The sequence below is a fragment of the Somniosus microcephalus genome, chromosome 15 (assembly GCF_052327205.1).
Source record: "Somniosus microcephalus isolate GS21.2 chromosome 15, FLI_Smic_1.0, whole genome shotgun sequence".
NCBI lineage: Eukaryota > Metazoa > Chordata > Chondrichthyes > Squaliformes > Somniosidae > Somniosus > Somniosus microcephalus.
Window position 1 is genome coordinate 124,714,357 of NC_141001.1, and position 25,585 is coordinate 124,739,941.

Sequence of the window (25,585 nt, forward strand, 5' to 3'; positions counted from 1 at the left end):
TTATTCCTTACCTCCACCCAAACTGTTTCATTATCCTGATCTTTTGACCCAATATCATTTCTCTGTATTACAGTGATTCCTTCCTTTATTAACATAGCCACCCCACCTCCCCTTCCTTCCTGCCTGTCCTTCCTGATTGTTAAATAACCTGGTATGTTTAATTCCCAGGCATTGTCACCCTGCAGCCATGTTTCTGTAATGGCCACAAGATCATACCCATATGTAGTTACTTGTGCCATTAACTCGTCTATTTTGTTACGAATGCTACGTGCATTCAGATAGAGCACTTTCAAAGATGTTTTGTGACAGTTAGTTCCTGCTTTTGCCCTTTTTATTACTTTACCTTTTACTCCATACCTTCTGCCCCTTCCTAACACGCTCTGGTTTTTAATTTCCCCACTGCTACCTAAGTCTATGACCTCCTCTGTTGTCATTTTTATTATTTGCTCTCTAGGAACCTCCCCCCCCACTAGTTAGTTTAAAGCCCTCTCTACAGCCCTAGTTATATGATCCGCCAGGACTCTAGTCCCAGCACTGGCCAAGTGAAGCCCGTCCCAACGGAACAGCTCCCTCCTGCCCCAGTAGTGGTGCCAGTGTCCCAGGAAGCAAAACCCATTTCTCCCACACCAGTCTTTGAGCCACGCATTTAACTCTCTAATTTTATTTGTCCTAGCCAAATTCGCTCGTGGCTCAGGTAATAATCCAGATATTATTACCCTTGTGGTTCTGCTTTTTAATTTGGCCCCTAGCTGCTCAAACTCCCTCAGCAGAACCTCTTTCCTTGTCCTATCTATGTCGTTGGTACCAACATGGACCACGACAACTGGATCCTCCCCCTCCCACTCCAAGTTTCTCTCCAGTCCAGAGGAGATGTCCTTAACCCTGGCACCAGGCAGGCAACACAGCCTTCGGGACTCTCGCTCTCGGCTGCAAAGAACTCTATCTATCCCCCTAACGATACTATCCCCTATCACTACAACATTTCTTTCAACTCCCCCCAATTGAATGGCCCCCTGCTCCACGGTGCTGTGGCCAGGTTGCTCATCCTCCCTGCAGTCCCTGCTCCTGTCCCCACAGGGAGTAAGAGCCTCGAACCTGTTGGACAAGTGCAAGGGCTGCGGCTCCTCCAACACTACCTCCTGGATCCCCGTACCTGCCTCACTTCTAGTCACACCATCCTGACCCTGGCCACGGACTACATCTGAATTAATTAATCTAATTGGTGTGACTACCTCGTGATACACAGAGTCCAGGTAACTCTCCCCCTCCCTGATGTGTCTCAGTGTTTGAAGCTCGGACTCCAGCTCTTCAACACGGAGCCGGAGTTCCTCGAGCAGCCAACACTTACTGCAAATGTGATCACCGTGAGCATCAATGGTGTTCACCAGCTCCCACATATTGCAGCAGCAACACATCACCTGATCTCCCATTCTATGTAATTAATTAAATTTATTAATATTATTCTTAAATATCCTCTGCCCCGATTTTAGATGGTGAATATCACACCTTAGAACTATAAACCAAAGAGATTTAAGCTTAAAAGGGAGAAATACTCAGCAACCAATCACTTACCCGCTTTCTGGAGACGTCACACTTGGATTACTTTTTACCTCTCTCCTTCCAGACTGGAGACTGGTACGCCTTACCTGGTCTCTGGGGACTTTTATACCCCGCTCTGCCGCTCAGGTTTCCCGCTGACGCTGTGAGGCCTTACCTGGTCTCTGGGGACTTTTATACCCCGCTCTGCCGCTCAGGTTTCCCGCTGATGCTGTGAGGCCTTACCTGGTCTCTGGGGACTTTTATACCCCGCTCTGCCGCTCAGGTTTCCCGCCGACGCTGTGAGGCCTTACCTGGTCTCTGGGGACATTTATACCCCGCTCTGCCGCTCAGGTTTCCCGCCGACGCTGTGAGGCCTTACCTGGTCTCTGGGGACTTTTATACCCCGCTCTGCCGCTCAGGTTTCCCGCTGACGCTGTGAGGCCTTACCTGGTCTCTGGGGACTTTTATACCCCGCTCTGCCGCTCAGGTTTCCCGCCGACGCTGTGAGGCCTTACCTGGTCTCTGGGGACTTTTATACCCCGCTCTGCCGCTCAGGTTTCCTGCCGACGCTGTGAGGCCTTACCTGGTCTCTGGGGACTTTTATACCCCGCTCTGCCGCTCAGGTTTCCCGCCGACGCTGTGGCCTACCCCTCACCCTTAGACTGTGACCCCTGGTTCTGGACTCCCGGCCATCGGGAACATCCTTCCTGCATCAAGTCTGTCTAGTCCTGTTAGAATTTTATAAGTTTCAATGAGATCCCCTCTCATTCTTCTAAACTCCAGTGAGTATATGCCCAATTGACCCAATCTCTCCTCATACGTCATTCCTGCCATCCCAGGTATCAGTCTGGTGAATTTTCGCTGCACTCCCTCCATGGCAAGAACATCCTTCCTCAGATAAGGCGACCAAAACTACACACAATCCTCAAGATGTGGTCTCACCAAGGCCCTGTACAACTGCAGCAAGACATCCTTGTTCCTGTAATCTAACCCTCTCGCTACAAAGGCCAACATACCATTTGAAACATAGAAACATAGAAGATAGGAGCAGGAGTAGGCCATTCGGCCCTTCGAGCCTGCTCCACCATTCAATGAGATCATGGCTGATCATCCAAATTCAGTACCCTGTCCCTGCCTTCTCCCCATATCCCTTGATTCCTTTAGCCTCAAGAAATATATCCAACTCTTTCTTGAATATATTTAATGAACTGGCCTCCACCGCCCTCTGTGGCAGAGAATTCAGTTTAGGCGTTTCTGTGGCCGTAGACGTGACTCCAGGATGGTTTGTTGCCTCCCTGGTGCCAGGGTCAAGGATGTCACTGAACGGCTGCAGGGCATTCTGAAGGGGGAGGGTGAACAGTCAGAGGTCGTGGTTCACATTGGGACCAATGACATGGGTAGGAAGAGGGATGAGGTCCTGCAGCAAGAATTTAGGGAGCTAGGTAGCAGATTAAAGAGCAGGACCTCAAAGGTTGTAATCTCTGGATTACTCCCGGTGCCACGTGCTAGTGAGTATAGGAATAGGAGGATAGAGCAGATGAATGCATGGCTAAAGAGTTGGTGCAGGAGGGAAGGCTTTAGTTTCCTGGATCACTGGGCCTGCTTCTGGGGAAGGTGGGACTTGTACAAGTCGGACGGGTTGCACCTGAACCAGAGCGGGACAAATATCCTTGCGGGGAGGTTTGCTAGCACTGTTCGGGGGGGTTTAAACTAAAATGGCAGGGGGTTGGGAACCTGAGCAGGGAGACAGAGGAAAGGGAAACAAGGATAAAAGCAAAAGATAGGAAGGAGAAAAACAAAAGTGGCAGTCAGAGAAATCAACGGTTTGAATCAAACGTGGCCACAGTAAATAATAATTCTAATAGGTCTAAGAGCGTTAAAAAAACAAGCCTGAAGGCTTTGTGTCTTAATGCGAGGAGCATTTGTAATAAGGTGGACGAATTGGCTGCGCAAATAGAGGTAAACGAATATAATTTGGTTGGGATTACGGAAACGTGGCTCAAGGATGGCCAAGACTGGGAACTCAACATCCAGGGGTATTCGATATTCAGGAAAGATAGGCAAAAAGGAAAGGGAGGTGGGGTAGCATTACTGGTTAAAGAAGGGATTAATACAATTGTAATGGAGGATATTAGCTCTGATGATGTGGAATCTGTATGGGTAGAATTGAGAAATACTAAGGGGAAAAAAACATTAGTGGGAGCGGTATATAGACCTCCCAACAGTAAGGTGGAGGTTGGGGATGGCATTAAAAGGGAAATTAAAGAAGCATGCAATAAGGGCACAGCAGTCATCATGGGTGACTTTAATCTACATATAGATTGGGCCAACCAAATTAGTAACAATACTGTGGAGGAGGAATTCCTGGAGTGTTTACGGGATGGTTTCCTGGACCAATATGTCGAGGAACCAACCAGAGATCAGGCCATCTTAGACTGGGTATTATGTAACGACAAAGGATTAATTAGCAATCTTGTTGTACGAGGCCCCTTGGGTCAGAGCGATCATAATATGATCGAATTCTTCATTAAGATGGAGAATGAAGTAGTTGACTCAGAGACTAGGGTCCTCAATTTAAATAAAGGAAACTACGATGGTCTGAGGAGCGAGTTGGGTAGGATTGATTGGGGAATGGCACTCAGGGTTGACAGTGGATAGGCAATGGCAAACATTCAAAGACCGAATGGATGACCTACAGAAATTGTTCATCCCAGTTTGGCATAAAAATAAAACAAAAAAGGTGACTCAACCGTGGCTAACAAGGGAAATTAGGGATAGCATAAGATCCAAGGAGAGGACATACAAATTGGCCAGAAAAAGCAAAAGTCCTGAGGATTGGGAGCAGTTTAGGATTCAACAAAGGAGGACAAAGGGATTAATTAAGAAAGGGAAAATAGAATATGAGAGTAAGCTTGCAGGGAACATAAAAACTGACTGTAAAAGCTTTTATAGATATGTGAACAGAAAAAGATTGGCGAAGTCAAGCGTAGGTCCCTTACAGTCAGAATCAGGGGAATTTATAATGGGAAACAAAGAAATGGCAGACCAACTAAATTCATACTTTGGTTCTGTCTTCACAAAGGAGGACACAAATAACCTCCCAGAGATGCCGGGGAACATAGGGCCTGATGAAAGGGTGGAACTGAAAGAAATCCGTATTTGTAGGGAAATGGTGTTAGGAAAATTGATGGGACTGAAGGCCGATAAATCCTCAGGGCCTGATAATCTACATCCCAGGGTACTTAAGGAAGTGGCCCTAAAAATAGTAGATGCATTGCTGGTCATCTTCCAGAACTCAATAGACTCTGGAACAGTACCCATGGATTGGAGGGTAGCTAATGTTACCCCACTATTCAAAAAAAGGTGGTCGAGAAAAAGCGGGGAATTATAGACCAGTAAACCTGACATCGGGAGTGGGGAAAATGCTAAAATCTATTATAAAAGATGTAATAGCAGAGCACTTGGTAAGCAGTGACAGGGTCGGACAAAGTCAACATGGATTTACAAAAGGTAAATCATGCTTGACTAATCTACTGGAATTTTTTGAGGATGTAACTGGTAAAATAGATAAGGGAGAACCAGTGGATGTGGTGTATTTGGACTTTCAGAAGGCTTTCGATAAGGTCCCGCATAAGAGATTAGCGTGCAAAATTAAGGCACATGGGATTGGGGGCAAGGTATTGACTTGGATAGAGAACTGGTTGGCGGGCAGAAAGCAAAGAGTTGGAATAAACGGGTCGTTTTCCGAGTGGCAGGCAGTGACTAGTGCGGTACCGCAAGGATCGGTCCTAGGACCCCAGCTGTTCACAATATATATTAATGATCTGGACGAGGGAATTGGATGTAATATCTCCAAATTTGCAGACGACACAAAGCTGGGTGGGAGGGTAAGCTGTGAGGAGGATGTCGAGAAACTCCAGTACGATTTGGACAGATTGGGTGATTGGGCAGAAACATGGCAAATGCACTATAATGTGGATAAATGTGAGGTTATCCACTTTGGTGGCAAAAACAGGAAGGCAGATTATTATTTGAATGGCAATAGATTGGGAGAAGGGGAAGTGCAAAGAGACCTGGGTGTTCTTGTGCACCAGTCGCTGAAGGTAAGCATGCAGGTGCAGCAGGCGGTTAAGAAGGCAAATGGTATGTTGGCCTTCGTAGCAAGAGGGTTCGAGTACAGGAACAAGGATGTCTTGCTACAGTTGTACAGGACCTTGGTGAGACCGCACCTTGAGTATTATGTGCAGTTTTGGTCGCCTTACCTGAGGAAGGACGTTCTTGCCATGGAAGGAGTGCAGCGAAGATTCACCAGACTGATACCTGGGATGGCAGGAATGACGTATGAGGAGAGATTGTGTTGATTGGGCTTATACTCACTGGAGTTTAGAAGATTGAGAGGGGATCTCATCGAAACTTATAAAATTCTGTCAGGCCTGGACAGACTAGATGCAGGAAGGATGTTTATGATGGCCGGGGAGTCCAGAACCAGGGGTCATAGTCTAAGGATAAGGGGTAAGCCATTTAGGACTGAAATGAGGAGGAATTTCTTCACCCAGAGAGTGGTGAACCTGTGGAATTCTCTGCCACAGAGGGCGGTGGAGGCCAGTTCATTAAATATATTCAAAAAAGAGTTGGATATATTTCTTAAGGCTAAAGGGATCAAGGGATATGGGGAGAAGGCAGGGACAGGGTACTGAATTTGGATGATCGGCCATGATCTCATTGAATGGCGGAGCAGGCTCGAGGGGCCGAATGGCCTACTCCTGCTCCTATCTTCTATGTTTCTATGTTTCCACAGGTTCACCACTCTCTGGGTGAAGAAATTCCTCCTCATCTCTGTCCTAAATGGCTTACCCCTTATCCTTAGACTGTGACCCCTGGTTCTGGACTCCCCGACCATCGGGAACATCCTTCCTGCATCTAGTCTGTCCAGACCTGACAGAATTTTATAGGTTTCGATGAGATCCCCTCTCAATCTTCTAAACTCCAGCGAGTACAAGCCCAATTGACACAATCTCTCCTCATACGTCATTCCTGCCATCCCAGGTATCAGCCTGGTGAATCTTCGCTGCACTCCTTCCATGGCAAGAACATCCTTCCTCAGGTAAGGCGACCAAAACTGCACACAATACTCAAGATGTGGTCTCACCAAGGCCCTGTACAACTGTAGCAAGACATCCTTGTTCCTGTACTCGAATCCTCTCGCTACGAAGGCCAACATACCATTTGCCTTCTTAACTGCCTGCTACACCTGCATGCTTACCTTCAGCGACTGGTGCACAAGGACACCCAGGTCTCGTTGCACTTCCCCGTCTCCCAATCTATTGCCATTCAAATAATAATCTGCCTTCCTGTTTTTGCCACCAAAGTGGATAACCTCACATTTATCCACATTATAGTGCATTTGCCATGTTTCTGCCCAATCACCCAACCTGTCCAAATCGTACTGGAGTTCCACGACATCCTCCTCACAGCATACCCTCCCACCCAGCTTTGTGTCGTCTGCAAATTTGGAGATATTACATCCAATTCCCTCGTCCAGATCATTAATATATATTGTGAACAGCTGGGGTCCTAGGACCGATCCTTGCGGTACCCCACTAGTCACTGCCTGCCACTCGGAAAACGACCCGTTTATTCCAACTCTTTGCTTTCTGTCCGCTAACCAGTTCTCTATCCAAGCCAATACTTTGCCCCCAATCCCATGTGCCTTAATTTTGCACGCTAACCTCTTATGCGGGACCTTATCGAAAGCCTTCTGAAAGTCCAAATACACCACATCCACTGGTTCTCCCTTATCTATTTTACCAGTTACAGCCTCAAAAATTTCCAGTAGATTAGTCAAGCATGATTTACCTTTTGTAAATCCATGTTGACTTTGTCCGATCCTGTCACTGCTTTCCAAGTGCTCTGCTATTACATCTGTTATGATGGACTCTAGCATTTTCCCCACTACCGATGTCAGGCTTACCAGTCTATAATTCCCCACTTTTTCTCTGCCACCTTTTTTGAATAGTGGGGTAACATTAGCTACCCGCCAATCCATGGGTACTGTTCCAGAGTCTATTGAGTTCTGGAAGATGACCAGCAATGCATCTACTATTTCTAGGGCCACTTCCTTAAGTACCCTGGGATGTAGATTATCAAGCCCTGGGGATTTATCGGCCTTCAGTCCCATCAATTTTCCTAACACCATTTCGCTACAAATACTGATTTCTTTCAGTTCCACCCTTTCCTCAGGCCCTATGTTCCCCGGCATCTCTGGGAGGTTATTTGTGTCCTCCTTTGTGAAGACAGAACCAAAATATGTATTTAGTTGGTCTGCCATTTCTTTGCTCCCCATTATAAATTCCCCCGATTCTGACTGCAAGGGACCTGCGCTGGACTTCACCAATCTTTTTCCCTTTACATATCGATAGAAGCTTTTACAGTCAGTTTTTATGTTCCCTGCAAGCTTACTCTCATATTCTATTTTCCCTTTCTTAATTAACCCCTTTGTCCTCCTTTGTTGAATCCTAAACTGCTCCCAATCCTCAGGATTATTGCTTTTTCTGGCCAATTTGTATGTCCTCTCCTTGGATCTTATGCTATCCCTAATTTCCCTTGTTAGCCACAGTTGAGTCACCTTTTTTGTTTTATTTTTATGCCAAACTTGGATGAACAACTTCTGTAGTTCATCCATTCGGTCTTTGAATGTTTGCCATTGCCTATCCACCATCAACCCTTTGAGTGCCATTCCCCAATCAATCCTACCCAACTCGCTCCTCAGACCATCGCAGTTTCCTTTATTTAAATTGAGGACTCTAGTTTCTGAGTCAACTACTTCATTCTCCATCTTAATGAAGAATTCGATCATATTATGATCGCTCCGACCCAAGGGGCCTCGTACAACAAGATTGCTAATTAATCCTTTCTCGTTACAGTCTAAGATGGCCTGATGTCTGGTTGGTTCCTCGACATACTGGTCCAGGAAACCATCCCGTAAACACTCCAGGAATTCCTCCTCCACAGTATTGTTACTAATTTGGTTAGCCCAATCTATATGTAGATTAAAGTCACCCATGATGTACCCTTATTGCACGCTTCTTTAATTTCCCTTTTAATGCCATCCCCAACCTCCACCTTACTGTTTGGAGGCCTATGTACCACTCCCACTAATGTTTTTTTCCCCTTAGTATTTCTCAATTCTACCCATACAGATTCCACATCATCAGAGCTAATATCCTTCATTACAATTGTGTTAATCCCTTCTTTAACCAGTAATGCTACCCCTCCTCCTTTTCCTTTTTGCCTATCTTTCCTGAATATCGAATACCCCTGAATGTTGAGTTCCCAGTCTTGGCCATCCTTGAGCCACGTTTCCGTAATCCCAACCAAATCATATTCGTTTACCTCTATTTGCACAGCCAATTCATCCACCTTATTAAAAAATGCTCCTCGCATTAAGACACAAAGCCTTCAGGCTTGTTTTTTTAACGCTCTTAGACCTATTAGAATTATTATTTACTGTGGCCACGTTTGATTTAAACCGTTGATTTCTCTGACTGCCACTTTTGTTTTTCTCCTTCCTATCTTTTGCTTTTATCCTTGTTTCCCTTTCCTCTGTCTCCCTGCTCAGGTTCCCAACCCCCTTCCATTTTAGTTTAAACCCTCCCCCACAGCACTAGCAAACACTCCCCCTAGGACACCGGTTCCAGCCCTGCCCAGGTGCAGACCGTCCGGTTTGAACTGGTCCCACCTCCCCCAGAACCGGTTCCAATGTCCCAGGAACTTGAATCCCTCCCCCTGGCACCATTCCTCTAGTCACGTGTTCATCTGAAGTATCCTTCTATTTCTACTCTGACTAGCAGGTGGCACTGGTAGCAATCCTGAGATTACTACCTTTGAGGTCCTGTTTTTTAATTTACCTCCTAACTCCCTATATTCCGCTTTTAGGACCTCATCCCGCTTTTTACCTATATCGTTGGTACCTATATGCACCACGACAACTGGCTGTTCACCCTCCCCTTCCAAGATGTTGTGCAGCCGCTCGGAGACATCCTTGACCCTTGCACCAGGGAGGCAACACACCATCCTGGAGTCTCGTTTGCGGCCGCAGAAACGCCTATCTATTCCCCTTACAATTGAATCCCCTATTACTATAGCTCTACCACTCTTTTTCCTCCCATTCTGTGCAGCAGAGCCACCCCTGGTGCCAGGAAGTTGGCTGCTGCTGCCTTCCTCTGATAAGCCATCCCCCGCCAACAGTACTCAAAGTGGTATATCTGTTGGAGAGGGGGATGGCCACAGGGGACCCCTGCACTACCTGCCTGCGCCTAGTACTCTGCCTGTTGGTCACCCGTTCCCTTTCCTCCTGTCCAACCTCTACCTGTGGTGTGTCCAACTCCCTAAACGTGCTATTCACGATGTCCCGAGCATCGTGAACGCTCCCGTATGCATCCAATCGCAGTTCCAGTGCCGCAATGCGGTCTGTCAGTAGCTGCAGCTGGGTGCACTTCCTGCCCACGTAGTTGTCAGGGACACAGGAGGTGTCCCTGAGTTCCCACATTTCGCAGGAGGAGCAGATCACAGGGCCGGGCTGTCCTGCCATGACTTACCCTTTAATTAATTGAGTTTAAATTAAATCAATCAATCCCACTATTACACTACAGTTAAATAGTTTACCAACAGTCCCCGCTACACCAGAGAGACCTTAGACACTGTAAAACAGAGTTAAAGTTTAAAAAAGAGAGAAATACTCACCAACCAATCACTTACCTGCTTCCTGCTGACGTCACACTTGGATTACTTTTTACCTCTCTCCCGGAACCTGGATTGGTCGGGCCTCTGGTGATCCCTCGCAGGTCCGCTGCCTCTCCGGTCTCGGGGCTCTGGGCCTCGCTGCCTCGGGCTGCTCTTTAAGTCGCTCCGCCGCCTCTGGTGCTCCCTCGCAGGTCCGCTGCCTCTCCGGTCTCGGGGCTCTGGGCCTCGCTGCCTCGGGCTGCTGTTTAAGTACCTCCGCCGCCTCTGGTGCTCCCTCACAAGTCCGCTGCCTCTCCGGTCTCGGGGCTCTGGGCCTCGCGCTGCTCCTTTTATCCTCCGCCGCCTCTGGTGATCCCTCGCAGGTCCGCTGCCTCTCCGGTCTTGGGGCTCTGGGCCTCGCTGCCTCGGGCTGCTCCTTTTATCCTCCGCCGCCTCTGGTGATCCCTCGCAGGTCCGCTGCCTCTCCGGTCTCGGGGCTCTGGGCCTCGCTGCCTCGGGCTGCTCCTTTTATCCTCCGCCGCCTCTGGTGATCCCTCGCAGGTCCGCTGCCTCTCTGGTCTCGGGGCTCTGGGCCTCGCTGCCTCGGGCTGCTCCTTTTATCCTCTGCCGCCTCTGGTGATCCCTCGCAGGTCCGCTGCCTCTCCGGTCTTGGGCCTTCTTAACCGCCTGCTGCACCTGCATGCTTACCTTCAGTGACTGGTGCACAAGGACTCCCAGGTCTCGTTGCACTTCCCCTTCTCCCAATATATTGCCGTTCAGATAATAATCTGCCTTCCTGTTTTTGCCACCAAAGTGGATAACCTCACATTTATCCACATTATACTGCATCTGCCATGCATCTGCCCAATCACCCAAGTACCCTAGGATGTAAATTATCAGGCCCTGGGGATTTATCGGCCTTCAATCCCGTCAATTTCCATAACACCATTTCCTTACAAATACTGATTTCTTTCAGTTCCTCCCTCTCATTAGACCCTATGTTCCCCGACATCTCTGGGAGGTTATTTGTGTCATAGTCATAGACTCATAGAGTCATAGAGTTATACAGCACGGATAGAGGCCCTTCGGCCCATCGTGTCCGCGCCGGCCATCAAGCCCTGTCTAATCTAATCCCATATTCCAGCATTTGGTCCGTAGCCTTGTATGCTATGGCATTTCAAGTGCTCATCCAAATGCTTCTTAAATGTTGTGAGGGTTCCTGCCTCCACAACCCTTTCAGGCAGTGAGTTCCAGACTCCAACCACCCTCTGGGTGAAAAAGTTCTTTCTCAAATCCCCTCTAAACCTCCCGCCCTTTACCTTGAATCTATGCCCCCTAGTTATTGACCCCTCTACTAAGGGAAAAAGCTCCTCAGCATCCATCCTATCTATGCCCCTCATAATTTTGTACACCTCAATCATGTCCCCCCTCAGCCTCCTCTGCTCCAAGGAAAACAAACCCAATCTGCCCAGTCTCTCTTCATAGCTGAAGCGCTCCAGCCCTGGTAACATCCTGGTGAACCTCCTCTGCACCCTCTCTAACGCGATCACATCCTTCCTGTAGTGTGGCGACCAGAACTGCACACAGTATTCCAGCTGTGGCCTAACCAGTGTTTTATACAGCTCCATCATAACCTCCTTGCTCTTATATTCAATGCCTCGGCTAATGAAGGCAAGTATCCCATATGCCTTTTTTTACCACCTTATCCACCTGTTCCGCCGCCTTCAGGGATCTGTGTACTTGCACACCCAGATCCCTCTGACCCTCCGTCTTGCCTAGGGTCTTTCCATTCATTGTGTATTCCCTTGCCTTGTTAGTCCCCCCAAAGTGCATCACCTCGCACTTTTCCGGGTTAAATTCCATTTGCCACTGTTCCGCCCATCCGACCAACCCATCTATATCGTCCTGCAGACTGAGGCTACCCTCCTCGCTATTTACCACCCTACCAATTTTTGTATCATCCGCGAACTTACTGATCATACCTTTTACATTCATATCCAAGTCATTAATGTAGACCACAAACAGCAAGGGACCCAGCACCGATCCCTGTGGTACCCCACTGGCCACAGGCTTCCAGTCACAAAAACAACCTTCGACCATCACCCTCTGCCTTCTGCCACTAAGCCAGTTTTGTATCCAATGTGCCAAGGCACCCTGGATTCCATGGGCTCTTACCTTCTTGACCAGTCTCCTGTGCGGGACTTTATCGAAGGCCTTACTGAAATCCATGTATACCACATCCACTGCGTTACCCTCATCCACACACCTAGTCACCCCCTCAAAAAATTCAATCAAATTAGTCAGACATGATCTTCCCTTGACAAAGCCATGTTGACTATCCCTGATTAATCCTTGCCTCTCCAAGTGGAGACAGATTTTGTCCCTCAGAATTTTTTCCAATAATTTTCCTACCACTGATGTTAGGCTCACTTGCCTGTAGTTCCCCGGTTTTTCCCTACTACCCTTCTTGAATAATGGTACTACATTAGCGGTTCTCCAGTCCTCTGGCACATCCCCTGTGGCCAGAGAGGTCCTGAATATATGTGTTAGAGCCCCCGCAATCTCTTCCTTTGCCTCACACAGCAGCCTGGGATACATTTCATCCGGGCCTGGGGATTTACCCATTTTTAGGCCAGCTAAAACCGCCAATACCTCCTCCCTCTCGATGTTAATATGTTCGAGCATATCACAGTCCCCCCGCCCTATTTCTATGTCTACATCGTCCTTCTCCATAGTGAAAACAGATGCAAAAAATTCATTTAGAACCCCTCCTACATCTTCCGGCTCCACACACAGATTGCCACTTTTGTCCCTAATGGGCCTTATTTTTTCCCTAGTTATCCTCTTACCCTTAATATACTTATAAAACATCTTAGGATTTTCCTTTATTATGCTCGCCAGTGTTATTTCATGGCCCCTCCTTGATCTCCTAATTTCTTTTTTAAGTATCCCCCTGCACTTTTTGTACTCCTGGGGCTTCCTCCGTCTTTAGCCTTTTGTATCTACCAAAAGCCCTCCTTTTTTTCCTAATCCATTCTCGTATATCCCCTGTCATCCAAGGTTCCCTGTGGTTTTTGGAACCACCCTTGACCTTTACGGGAACATGTTGCCATTGTATGATCTCAATCTCCCTTCTGAAAGCCTCCCATTGCTCTGATGCGGATTTTCCTACAAGTAGCTGATCCCAGTCCATTTTGGCCAGATCCTGCCTTATCCTATTAAAATCGGCCTTCCCCCAATTTAGAACCTTTATTTCCGGCCCATCCCTGTCCTTTTCCATGACCACCTTAAATCTTACCATATTATGGTCACTATCACCAAAGTGCTCACCTACTAGCACTTTTTCCACTTGGCCGGCCACATTCCCTAGAATTAGGTCCAGTACCGCCCCCTCTCTTGTAGGACTTTCTACATGCTGGCTCAAAAAGCTCTCCTGAATGCACTTTAAGAATTCTACACCCTCTGAGCCTTTCACACTCTGACTATCCCAGTTAATATTGGGGAAGTTGAAATCCCCCATTATTATTACCCTATTATTTGCACATTTCTCTGAGATTTGCCTACATATCTGTTCCTCTATCTCCCCCTGACTGTTTGGAGGCCTATAGTACACTCCCAGCAAAGTGCTTGCCCCCTTTTTGTTTTTAAGCTCCACCCATATGGCCTCATTAGAGGAACCTGCTAATATATCATCCCTCCTTACTGCAGTAATTGACTCCTTAATTAATATTGCGACACCCCCTCCTCTTATACCTCCCCCTCTGTCTCGCCTGAAGATTCTGTACCCCGCAATATTGAGCTGCCAGTCTTGCCCCTCCCTCAACCATGTCTCCATGATAGCAACAATATCATACTCCCATGTGTTTATCAACACCTTCAGTTCATCCACCTTATTTGCAAGACTCCTTGCATTAAAATAGATGCCATCCAGCCTTGCCCTTATATATTTGCCCTGTCTACCAAGCTGACTTGTTTTTTTCTCTATAATTGGCAGCACATCACCCCCTATTTCAGCTCCCCTCTGTATCCCATCCCCCTGCCAAGTTAGTTTAAACCCCCCCCAACAGTGCTAGCAAACCTCCCCGCAAGGATATTTGTCCCGCTCTGGTTCAGGTGCAACCCGTCCGACTTGCACAAGTCCCACCTTTCCCAGAAGCAGGCCCAGTGATCCAGGTCCTCCTTTGTGAAGACAGAACCAAAGTATGTATTTAATTGGTCTGCCATTTCTTTGTTCCCCATTATAAATTCCCCTGATTCTGACTGCAAGGGACCTACGCTTGACTTCACCAATCTTTTTCTCTTCACATATCTATAGAAGCTTTTACAGTCAGTTTTTATGTTCCTCGCAAGCTTACTCTCATACTCTATTTTCCCCCTCTTAATTAATCCCTTTATCCTCCTTTGTTGAATCCTAAACTGCTCCCAATTCTCAGGTTTGCTGCTTTTTATGGCCAATTTATATGTCCTCTCCTTGGCTCTTATGCTATCCCTAATTTCCCTTGTTAGCCATGGTTGATTCACCTTTTTTGTTTTATTTTTATGCCAAACAGGGAGGAACAAATTCTGCAGTTCATCCATGCGATCTTTAAATGTTTGCCATTGCCTATCCACCGTCAACCCTTTGAGTAACATTCCCCAATCAATCCTACCCAACTCGCACCTCATACCATCGTAGTTTCCTTTATTTAAATTCAGGACCCTAGTCTCTGACTCAAATACTTCACTCAAGAAAAGCAATGGTCTTAATACCGAACCCTGGGGGACCCCACTGTACACTCCTCTCTGCCTCCAGCCCTTATCCAGTTTCGTACCCAAGTTACCACCGTCCCTTTAATCCCATGTGCTTCCATTTTCCGAATAAGTCTGTTATGAGGTACTTTATCAAATGCCTTTTGAAAGTCCATATATACAACATCTACTGTACTACCCTCACCAGCCCTCTCTGTTACTTCATCAAAGAACTCAATCAGGTTAGTCAGACACGATTTGCCTTTAACAAATCCCTGCTGGCTGTCCCTCTCCCTGATCCTATTGACCCTATGCCAATTTGCTCGTGGCTCAGGTAATAATCCAGAGATTATCACCCTTGTAGGTTCTGCTCTTTAATTTAGTCCTGTCATATGAGGAGAGATTGGGTCGACTGGGCCTGTATTCACTAGAGTTTAGAAGAATGAGAGGGGATCTCATTGAAACAAATAAATTTCTGACAGGGCTAGACAGACTGGATGTAGGGAGGATGTTTCCCCTGGCTGGGGGGTCTAGAACGAGGGGTCACTGTCTCAGGATACGGGATAGGACATTTAGGACTGAGATGAGGAGAAATTTCTTCACTCAGAGGGTGGTGAACCTGTGGAATTCTCTACCACAGAAGGCTGTGGAGGCCAAGTCACTGAATATATTTAAGAAGGAGATAGATAGATTTCTAGACACAAAAGGCATCAAGGGGTATGGGGAGAGAGCGGGAATATGGTATTGAGATACAGGATCAGCCATGATCATATTGAATGGCGGAGCAGGCTTGAAGGGCCAAATGGCCTACTCCTGCTCCTATTTTTCTAAGTTTCTATGTCATACCTCTGCCTCCACAAGAAGATTCCCTTTTTTGTTCTGACACTTCCGAAGTACTTCATTGGCTGTAAAGCGCTTTGGGATGTCCTGAGGTTGTGAAAGGCGCTATAGAAATGCAAGTTCCTTTCTTTTTGTGTCATTTGTTTTATGTGCACCCCTTCTAGGGGTATTTTAAATATGTGAAATAATGTGAATGATAATGGACACAGATGGAAATGTTTCGATACACACTCCACTGAGGAATGGGAAAGTGTTCTGTCAGCTGGGAATCTGTTTCCATCCAAGTTCTTTGTTTTTTCAGATGATTGTCCGCCATGACCTGTTGGACCAGCTGAAGAACATCCCGCCTGGAATACTGAAGAAGGAATCGGCCATTAAACCAGACCAGGCTAAATGGCAACTTGACTTGCAGAACAAAGGAACTCTGCATCATAAAGCCATATTGATACTGGTGAAGCATCAGCTGAGGCAATGTGGGGATGAAGACCTGCAAGATATTCCAGAGGACATCATTGGAGACGAGGAAGAGAAAGGCAAACTATTTCAAATATTGGAATATTTTGATATTTGTCTTTCTTCAAAACCCCAGGCCTTGAATCCAGAAGCACTTGAGTTCCAACCCGGCTCCCATTGGCTATCACCGGATTGCACGCCAGCCCTCACCTATCTATTCCCAAGTTACTTGACTGATGCAAAGGCGGTATCAGCGCAGTGGAAAGAAGACAGTGAAGAGGATCTACACATCCGCGCTTTCTTCCTGCCTGAAATCCCGCAGGGATTCTTCCTCAGGTTTTGCTTTTCTCTTTTTTTTTATCTGGTCCGATTAGTTTCCCTCCTCTGGTGAGGTGCTGCTGGGCACTGGGGTAGGGGGTCCATGAGGAGCAGCTCTCCCTCCAGTACCTTGCCCGTTTTCTCGATGCGAGCTTAGACGATGAGGTCAGGACAACTGAGTAAAGAAGAGGAGTAGGCCATTCGGCCCATTGAGCCTGTTCCGCCATGTTGTCAGCATGACAGCTCTATCAGGAACTAGCTTTTCTTTTTCAGAAGTTGCTGTGTATTTTCAGCATTTTGCTTCTTATCTAGATTACATTAAATAATTTAAGCCAGTTTTCATATCAGTTTTCAAGTTAACATATTTGGATTTTTTAATAAATGAAGCACCATTGCAGCCATATTGTAAACAAACGTGTTAAATTCTAGTTTCAGTAATGGTGCTGCAGAAACCAGTTGGCGTGTGTTAGTAAGGAACCTGTTCCTAATTCCTATCTCTGTGTTTCACAGGGTTCTGATTAAATTGTGTAATTTTATTTATTCTCACTGGGTTGGAAAAGAGCGATGTTTGGTGGTGTGTAACGGGCGGAAATTGCTCCTGAAAGAACACAACGAAGAAGCCAACAGCTACATCGAATTCCGCTGCAAGGGAAATGAGGCCGAGGGGAATGGTAGGCTGCTCACCTCCTTCAGATGTTTGGCTGCCCTTTCTGAATTGACAAGACGTGACTGAGTGTCGGGAGAAACCGAAATTCCCCACAATTACAATAGGGGCTGCTCTTGGGTTTAGATACAGCAGAGCACACAGTGCACGTACTGGCTGAACTCACGGCTACTCTACAATGGAGCACACGGATAAAGTACATGAGGGATATATACCTGCGTCTGTCTCTATATCTCAGTCTGTAAATGACTCTGTACCTGTAAGTGTATCTGTATGTCTCTGTATACGTCTGTGTCTGTATATGTCTCTCTCTGTCTGCATGTCTCTCTGTCTGCCTGTCTCTCCCTGTTGCTCTCTGTCTGTCTGTTTCTCTGTCTGCCTGTCTGTTTCTCTCTGTCTCTCTGCCTGTCTGTTTCTCTCTCTGCCTGTCTGTTTCTCTCTCTGCCTGTCTGTTTCTCTCTCTGCCTGTCTGTTTCTCTCCTGTCTCTCTTGTCCTAGAAGTAAAGGGAATTAAGGGTTATGGGGAGCGGGCAGGAATTTGGACATGAGTCTAGGTTCGGATCGGTCATGGCCCTGTGGGTAGCGGAGCGGGCCCAGGGGCCGTGTAGCCTGATCCTGCTCCTATTTCGTGTGTCTAATTCTGTTAGATTCAGGAGATGGTTCTGTGATAGTGGATTGGCGGTTAGGATCAGATCAGCCATGATCTTATTGAATGGCGGAGCAGGCTCGAGGGGCCGATTGGCCTACTCCTGCTCCTATTTCTTATGTTCTCTCTGCCTGTCTGTTTCTCTCTCTGCCTGTCTGTTTCTCTCTCTGCCTGTCTGTTTCTCTCTCTGCCTGTCTGTTTCTCTCTCTGCCTGTCTGGCGCTCTGCCTGTCTGGCGCTCTGCCTCTCTCTCTCTGCCTGTCTCTCTCTCTCTGCGTCTCTGCCTGTCTGTCTGTCTGTGTCTCTCTGTCTGTATGTCTCTCTCTCTGTCTGTATGTGCCTCTGTCTGTCTCGCTCTGTCATAAGAATTAGGAGCAGGAGTCGGCCATTCGGCCCCTCGAGCCTGCTCCGCCATTCAATAAGATCATGGCTGATCTTCTACCTCATCTCCACTTTCCTGCACTATCCCCATATCCCTTGATTCCCTTAATATTCAAAAATCTATCGCTCTCTATCTTGAATATACTCAACGACTGAGCCTCCACAGCCCTCTGGGGTAGAGAATTCCAAACATTCACAACCCTCTGAGTGAAGAAATTTCTCCTCATCTCAGTCCTAAATGGCCGACCCCTTATTCTGAGGCTGTGACCCCTGGTTCTAGACTCCCCAGTCAGAGGAAACATCCTTCCTGCATCTACCCTATCAATCCCTGTAAGAATTTTGTATTTTTCAATGAGATCACCTCTCATTCTTCTAAACTCTAGAGAATATAGGCCTAGTCTACTCAATCTCTCCTCATAGGACAATCCCCCCATCCCAGGAACCAGTCTGGTGAACCTTTGTTGCACTCCCTCTATGGCAAGTATATCCTTCCTTAGGTAAGAAGACCAAAACTGTACACAATACTCCAGCTGTGGTCTCACCAGGGCCCTATATAATTGCAGTAAGACGCCTTTACTCTTATACCCCAATCCTCTTGTAATAAAGGCCAACATACCATTTGCTTTCCTAATTGCTTGCTGTACCTGCATGTTAACTTTCAGTGATTCGTGTACAAGGACACCCAGGTCCCTCTGAACACCAACATTTCCCAATCTCTCACCATTTAAAAAATACTCTGCTTTTCTATTTTTCCTACCAAAGTGGATAACTTCACATTTCTCCACATTGTATTCCATTTGCCATGTTCTTGCCCACTCACTTAGCCTGTCTATATCCCCTTGAAGCCTCCTTGCATCCTCCTCACAACTTACATTCCCACCCAGCTTTGTATCATCAGCAAACTTGGATATATTACATTTGGTCCCCTCATCCAAATCATTGATGTAGATTGTGAATAGCTGAGGCCCAAGCACTGATCCTTGCGGTACCCCACTAGTTACAGCCTGCCAACCTGAAAATGACCCGTTTATTCCTACTCTCTGTTTTCTGTCCATTAACCAATCCTCAATCCATGCTAGTATATTACCCCCAATCCCATGAGCCCTAGTTTTGTTTAATAACCTCTTGTGTGGCACCTTATCGAATGCCTTCTGAAAATCCAAATACACCACATCCACTGGTTCCCCCTTATCTATTCTGCTAGTTACAACCTCAAAAAATTCAAACAGATTTGTTAAACGTTATTTCCCTTTCATAAATCCGTGTTGACTCTGCCCAATCCTATTATTATTTTCTAAGTGCCCTGTTACCACATTCTTAATAATAGATTCTAGCATTTTCCCTACTACTGATGTCAGGCTAACTGGTCTGTAGTTCCCCGTTTTCTCTCTCCCTCCTTTCTTAAATAGTGGGGTTACATTTGCAACCTTCCAATCCACGGGAACCATTCTAGAATCTATGGAATTTTGGAAAACGACAACCAATACATCCACTATCTCTATAGCCACTTCTTTCAAAACCCTAGGATGTAGGCCATCAGGTCCAGGGGATTTATTGGCTTTCAGTCCCATTAATTTCTCCAGTACTACTTTTTTACTAATGCTAATTTCTTTCAGTTCCTCATTCTCACTAGACCCTTGGTTCTCCACTATTTCCGGGAAGTTTTTTGCGTCTTCTTCCATGAAGACAGACACAAAGTATTTGTTTAATTTCTCTGCCATTTCCATATTCCCCATTATAATTTCTCGTCTCAGCCTATAAGGGACCCACATTTACTTTCGCTAATCTTTTCCTTTTTACATACCTTATAGAAGCTTTTACAGTCTGTTTTTATGTCTCTCGCTAGTTTACTCTCATATTCTATTTTCCCTTTCTTTATCAATTTCTTGGTCCTCCTTTGCTGAATTCTAAAATCCTCCCAATCCTCAGGCTTGCTACTCTTTTTGGCAGCATTATAAGCCTCTTCCTTTGATCTAATACTATCTTTAACTTCTCTTGTTAGCCACGGTTAGACCACTTTTCCTGTGGGGTTTTTGTGCCTTAAAGGAAGGTGTATTTGTTGTAAATTATATATTAATTCTTCAAATGCTAGCCATTGCTCGTCCACTGTCATACCTTTTAATGTAGTTTCCCAATCTACCTTAGCTAACTTGCCCCTCATATCTACGTAGTTTGCTTTGTTTAGATTTAAGACCCTAGTTTCAGATTTAACTAAATCACTTTCAAACTCAGTATAAAATTCTATCATATTATGGTCACTCTTCCCTAAAGGCCCCTTTACTACAAGGTTATTAATTAACCCTCTCTCATTGTACAATACTAGATCTAAAATAGCCTGTTCCCTAGTTGGTTCCTCAACATACTGATCTAAAAAACTATCTTGCATACATTCCATGAATTCGTCCTCCACATTATTACTGCAAATTTGGTTTGCCCAGTCTATATGCAGATTAAAGTCCCCCACGATTACTGTATTACCCTTGTTACAAGCGCCTCTAATTTCCTGATTTATACTCTGCCCTACATTACAACTACTGTTTGGGGGCCTATAAACTACTCCCACCAATGTTTCCTGCCCCTTGCTGTTTCTTAGCTCCACCCAAACTGATTCTACTTCTTGATTTTCGGAGGTAAGATCCTTTCTCTCTACTGTCTTTACCCCATCCTTTATTATCAGGGCTACCCCTCCTCCTTTTCCACTTTGCCTGTCTCTTCTGAAAGTTAAGTATCCTGGAATATTTAGTTCCCAACTTTGGCCACTTTGCAACCACGTCTCCGTAATGGTTATTAGATCAAACCTGTTCATTTCTAGCTGTGCTATTAATTCATCTATTTTGTTGTGAATGCTTTGCGCATTCAGATATAGTGCCTTTAGCTTTGACTTACTTCTATTTTTCCCTGATGTCACCTTAGTCACTGATGCCCTATTACTTTTGTTACTCGCTCTGTCCCTTCGTGATCCACTCTGCTTATTTTTACCCAAAGCTCTGCTCTAGAGCCTCGACATTTCTCTCACTGCTTTTAAATTTACTCTTTCCTAAATCCTCCCCCCCTTCATTAGTTTAAAGCTCTGTCTACTGCCCCAGTTATTCGGTTCGCCAGGACACTGGTCCCAGCCCGGTTTAAGTGGAGCCCATCCCAACGGAACAGCTCCCTCTTTCCCCAGTACTGGTGCCAGTGCCCCATGAACTGAAACCCCTTCCTCCCACACCACTCTTTGAGCCACGCATTTAAACCTCTAATCTGTTTGTCCCTCTGACAATTTGCGCGTGGTTCAGGTAACAATCCAGAGATTATTACCTTTGAGGTTCTGCTTTTTAATTTGGATTCTAGCTCCTCAAACTCCCTCAGCAGAACCTCATTCCGAGTTTACCTATGTCGTTGGTTCCTATGTGGACCACGACAACTGGATCCTCCCCCTCCCACTCCAAGTTCTTCTCCAGATGCGAGGAGATGTCTTTAACCCTGGCACTCGCGGCTGCAGAGAACAGTATCTATCCCCCTGACTATACTGTCCCCCACCACAACTACATTCTCTTTCACTCCCCCCACTTGAATGGCCTCCTGCACCATGGTGCCATGGTCAGCTTGCTCATCCATCCTGCAGGCTTTTCCCTCATCCACACAGGCAGCAAGAACCTCATACCTGTTGGACAAGGGCAAAGGCCGAGGCTCCTCCAGCACTGCACCTGGGGTCCCCTTACCTGCCCGAGTTGCAGGCACACCCTCCTGTCCCTGACCACTAATCAGACCTGTACCACTACCTAACCTAAGGGGTGTGACTGCCTCGTGGATCAAAGTGTCCAGGTAATTCTCCCCATCCCTGATGCCCCGCAATGTCTGCACCTCAGACTCCAGCTCAAATACTCTGAGCTGAAGTTCCTCAAGATGCAGGTACTTACTGCAAACGTGATTGTCCGGGATCACAATGTTCTCCACAAACTCCCACATGCTGCAGTTGTGGCACACCGCCTGCACTGCCATCCCTATATGACCTTGTTTTAATGAATTAAATTTGTAATTAGGTAACTTAGTTTACACTTTAGTTTCTTGACCACTTACTTGATCTAGATTAAGTTATGGGGACTGAAATTAAATATCTACCTGTAACACAAAGCACTACAAGTAGTGTCGGCAAAAAGCAGCAACTCCTCCCCCTCTTCTCCGAATTCCCACTCTTTCCAAATTCACAAATAAAACACTTTGTTTACGTATACTCCGTTTAACCCCCGCTCTGTGCAGACCGTGTCTGTCTCTCTCTCTCTCTGTCTCTCTCTCTGTCTGTCTCTCTCTCTGTCTGTCTCTCTCTCTCTCTGTCTCTCTCTCTCTGTCTCTCTCTCTCTCTCTGTCTCTCTCTCTCAATTCAATTCAATTCAAATGCTTTATTGGCATGAAAGTTTACAGGGAACCATATTGCCAAAGCTTACACAACAAAAAGTACAGTTTTCCAACATTCTGTAGGTGTCAAACAATTTTGACCTTCGTTGGGTATATACAATCTTAGTTTAAACAATATTAATTTAAAGTCGTTGAACATCGTTGGGTACATTCAGTATTAATTTTAAACAGTCCTCAGGTTGTGACATGTTGTTACATATTTGGCACCAAGGTATGGTCTGTCTCCTTCTCCCAGGACTAATCTTAATTTTGACAGGTCATCCAATGCTTTGAAATCTGGGGTTGTTTGGCTGAGCTTGTCAAATAATATGTTTCTTGTTGTGTTGAATTTTTCGCATTTTAGGAGGAAATGCATCTCTGTCTCAACCTCGCCGGCCAGACATTGATCACATATTCTATTCTCTCTAGGCTGCCAGGATTTCTTGTATCTTCCTTTTTCAATTGCCAGTTGGTGGTCGCTTAGTCTGTACCTGGTGAGGGTCTGTCTCTGTTTTGTGTCTCTGATGGTCGAGAGATAGTCTGCCAGTTTATATTCTCTTTTTAGGGCCCGGTAACATTCTAATCTGCTTTGGCTTTTGGTTACATTGTTCCAATGTTCCAGGTAGGTTTCTTTGCATTGTTTAATGATTTGGTTCACTCGGATTGGTGTTTGGACGGCAGTGTTGGTCTGGGACTGGTCAGGGTCCGGCTGAGTAGGAGTACTTAGTTTCAGTAGCAGCTGACTCAGGGGACTCTTTTCTGGGTTTAGCTCTTGGGTCTGGAAGGCTTTAAAATGAAGGGTGTCTGGGGAGCTAGATTTGAGGTGATTTAGGAAGTTTAGTGCTCGTTTGTGGATGTTTATTATCAGTGGGTATCTGCCTAGTTCGGCTCTGCATGCATTTGTTGGTGTTTTCCTTTGGGTGCGAAGAATGCTTCGGCAAAATTCTGCATGTAGGGCTTCTATTGTGTGTTTTTCCCATTTAGTGTAGCTATGGTGAGTGAGCGGGCCCCATACTTCACTACCGTACAGCGCAATGGGCAGGATTATGCTGTCAAATATTTTGAGCCAGATTTTGATTGGGATTTGGATGTTGTAGAATTTTCTTTTTATTGCATATAGGGCTCTTTGGGCTTTTTCTTTTAGTGCATTCACTGCTATGCTGAAGCTCCCTGATGCTGTAATGGCTAGACCAAGGTAAGTGTAGCTCATAGTGAGTCCTATGATGGTATCACTGAGAGTAAACTGGTATTTGTTTTCCTGACACCTGGGCCTTTTTTGAAAAATCATGATGTTGGTTTTCTTTAGATTTACTGTTAGGGCCCAATTTTGGCAGTATTTGTCGAGTAGGTCTAGTTGTTGCTGTAATCCCTGTTCTGTGGGAGACAGCAGAACCAGGTCGTCCGCATAGAACAGGGATTTCACTTCTCCATCCAGGAGACAGAGACCCGGTGACTCGCTTTGTTCCAGTATGTCTGCTAATTCATTTATGTATATGTTGAACAGGGTCGGGCTGAAATTGCAGCCCTGCTGGACGCCTCTTCTCTGGGTGAAGAAACCGGTGCGTTTGTCTCCAATTTTGACACCGCATTTATTTTTCAGATACATCGATTTAATAAGGTCATAGACTTTGCCCCCTATTCCACACTGAAGAAGTTTATAATAGAGCCCTTCGTGCCAGATAGAGTCAAAGGCTTTCTTGAAGTCAATGAAACAAGCGAATATTTTCCCATTTTTTGTTTGGTGTATATGTTTTTCAATGAGAGTGTGAAGGGTATAAATATGGTCGGTGGTGCGGTGTTTTGGAAGAAAGCCTATTTGATTTTTTCTAAGGATATTATGTTTGTTAAGAAAATCCAGTAATCTATTTAGAATACTGCAGAATAACTTCCCTAGACAACTGTTGACACAGATGCCGCGGTAGTTATTTGGGTCTGATTTGTTTCCACTTTTATATATGGGAGAGATGAGTCCTTGGCACCAGATATCGGGAAAACAGCCTGAACGTAATATGATGTTGAATAACTTGAGTACAGCACCCTGCATCTCCATACTGCTGAACTTGAGCATTTCATTTTTGATGTTGTCTGGACCACAGGCTTTCTTTAGGTGGAGAGATTTTGTTTTTGTGGCTAGTTCTTTCCATGTGATTGGGGAGTCTAGAGGGTTTTGGTTGTCTTTAATTGTTGCTTCTAATGTGTGGAGTTTTTCTGTGATATGATGTTGACGTGGGTTTGTTTCGTTTATTGGGATGTCTTTGTAGAGGTTTTCAAAATGTGTTCTCCAGATGTCGCCATCTTGGATTGGTAATGCTTGCAATTGTGTTGTACTCAGGTTATTCCACATATCCCAGAATTGATTTGGATTAATGGAGTTTTCAATTTCTTCGAGTATTTTGTGGGTATAATTTTGTGTTTTTTTCCTAATGGTGTGTTTATATCTTTTGAGGGTCTCATTGTATCTAATACGTAGGTCTGGATTGTTTGGTTGGCGATGCTTTTGGTTTGATATTTTTCTCAGGTCTTTTCTGGCATTTTTGCATTCGTGGTCAAACCATTTCTCATTTTTATTTTGTCTTTTGTAACGTTTCCTCTTCTGTTTCACAAGGTCGGCTTTTACAGCTGCCTCATGGAAGATCATATTTAGATCATCTATGGCCATGTTTACACCATCTCTGGTGATCTCATATAGATTTTCTTTAAATTTTGATATTTTACTTGTGAGATCAGGTGAATTTAGTGCTGTGATGAATTTATCTCCACTGTCTGGGGCCCATCTGTATGTCTGGTTTATTTTCTGGAGCTTACTGGGTTCCTTTTTTGTGTCTGTAGTTTGGGCAGAAAGTTTAAGGTACACATTTATTTGGTTATGGTCTGAGAGGGGGGATTGCTGCCTGACAGTGAATGCGTTGATATCGCAGG

General features: G+C 45.7%; 1 protein-coding gene across 1 annotated transcript in view; it reads left to right on the forward strand.

Annotated features, from left to right (window-relative positions):
• Positions 1–25,585, forward strand: part of LOC147107213 (leucine-rich repeat serine/threonine-protein kinase 2) — a gene marked incomplete at its 5' end in the record, with an annotated part of 193,741 nt that overhangs the window by 67,260 nt on the left and 100,896 nt on the right. The window contains 2 exon segments of the mRNA XM_086007547.1: positions 16,130–16,617; positions 17,110–17,324. Of these exon segments, the coding sequence (XP_085863673.1) occupies positions 16,130–16,617; positions 17,110–17,324 (703 nt within the window).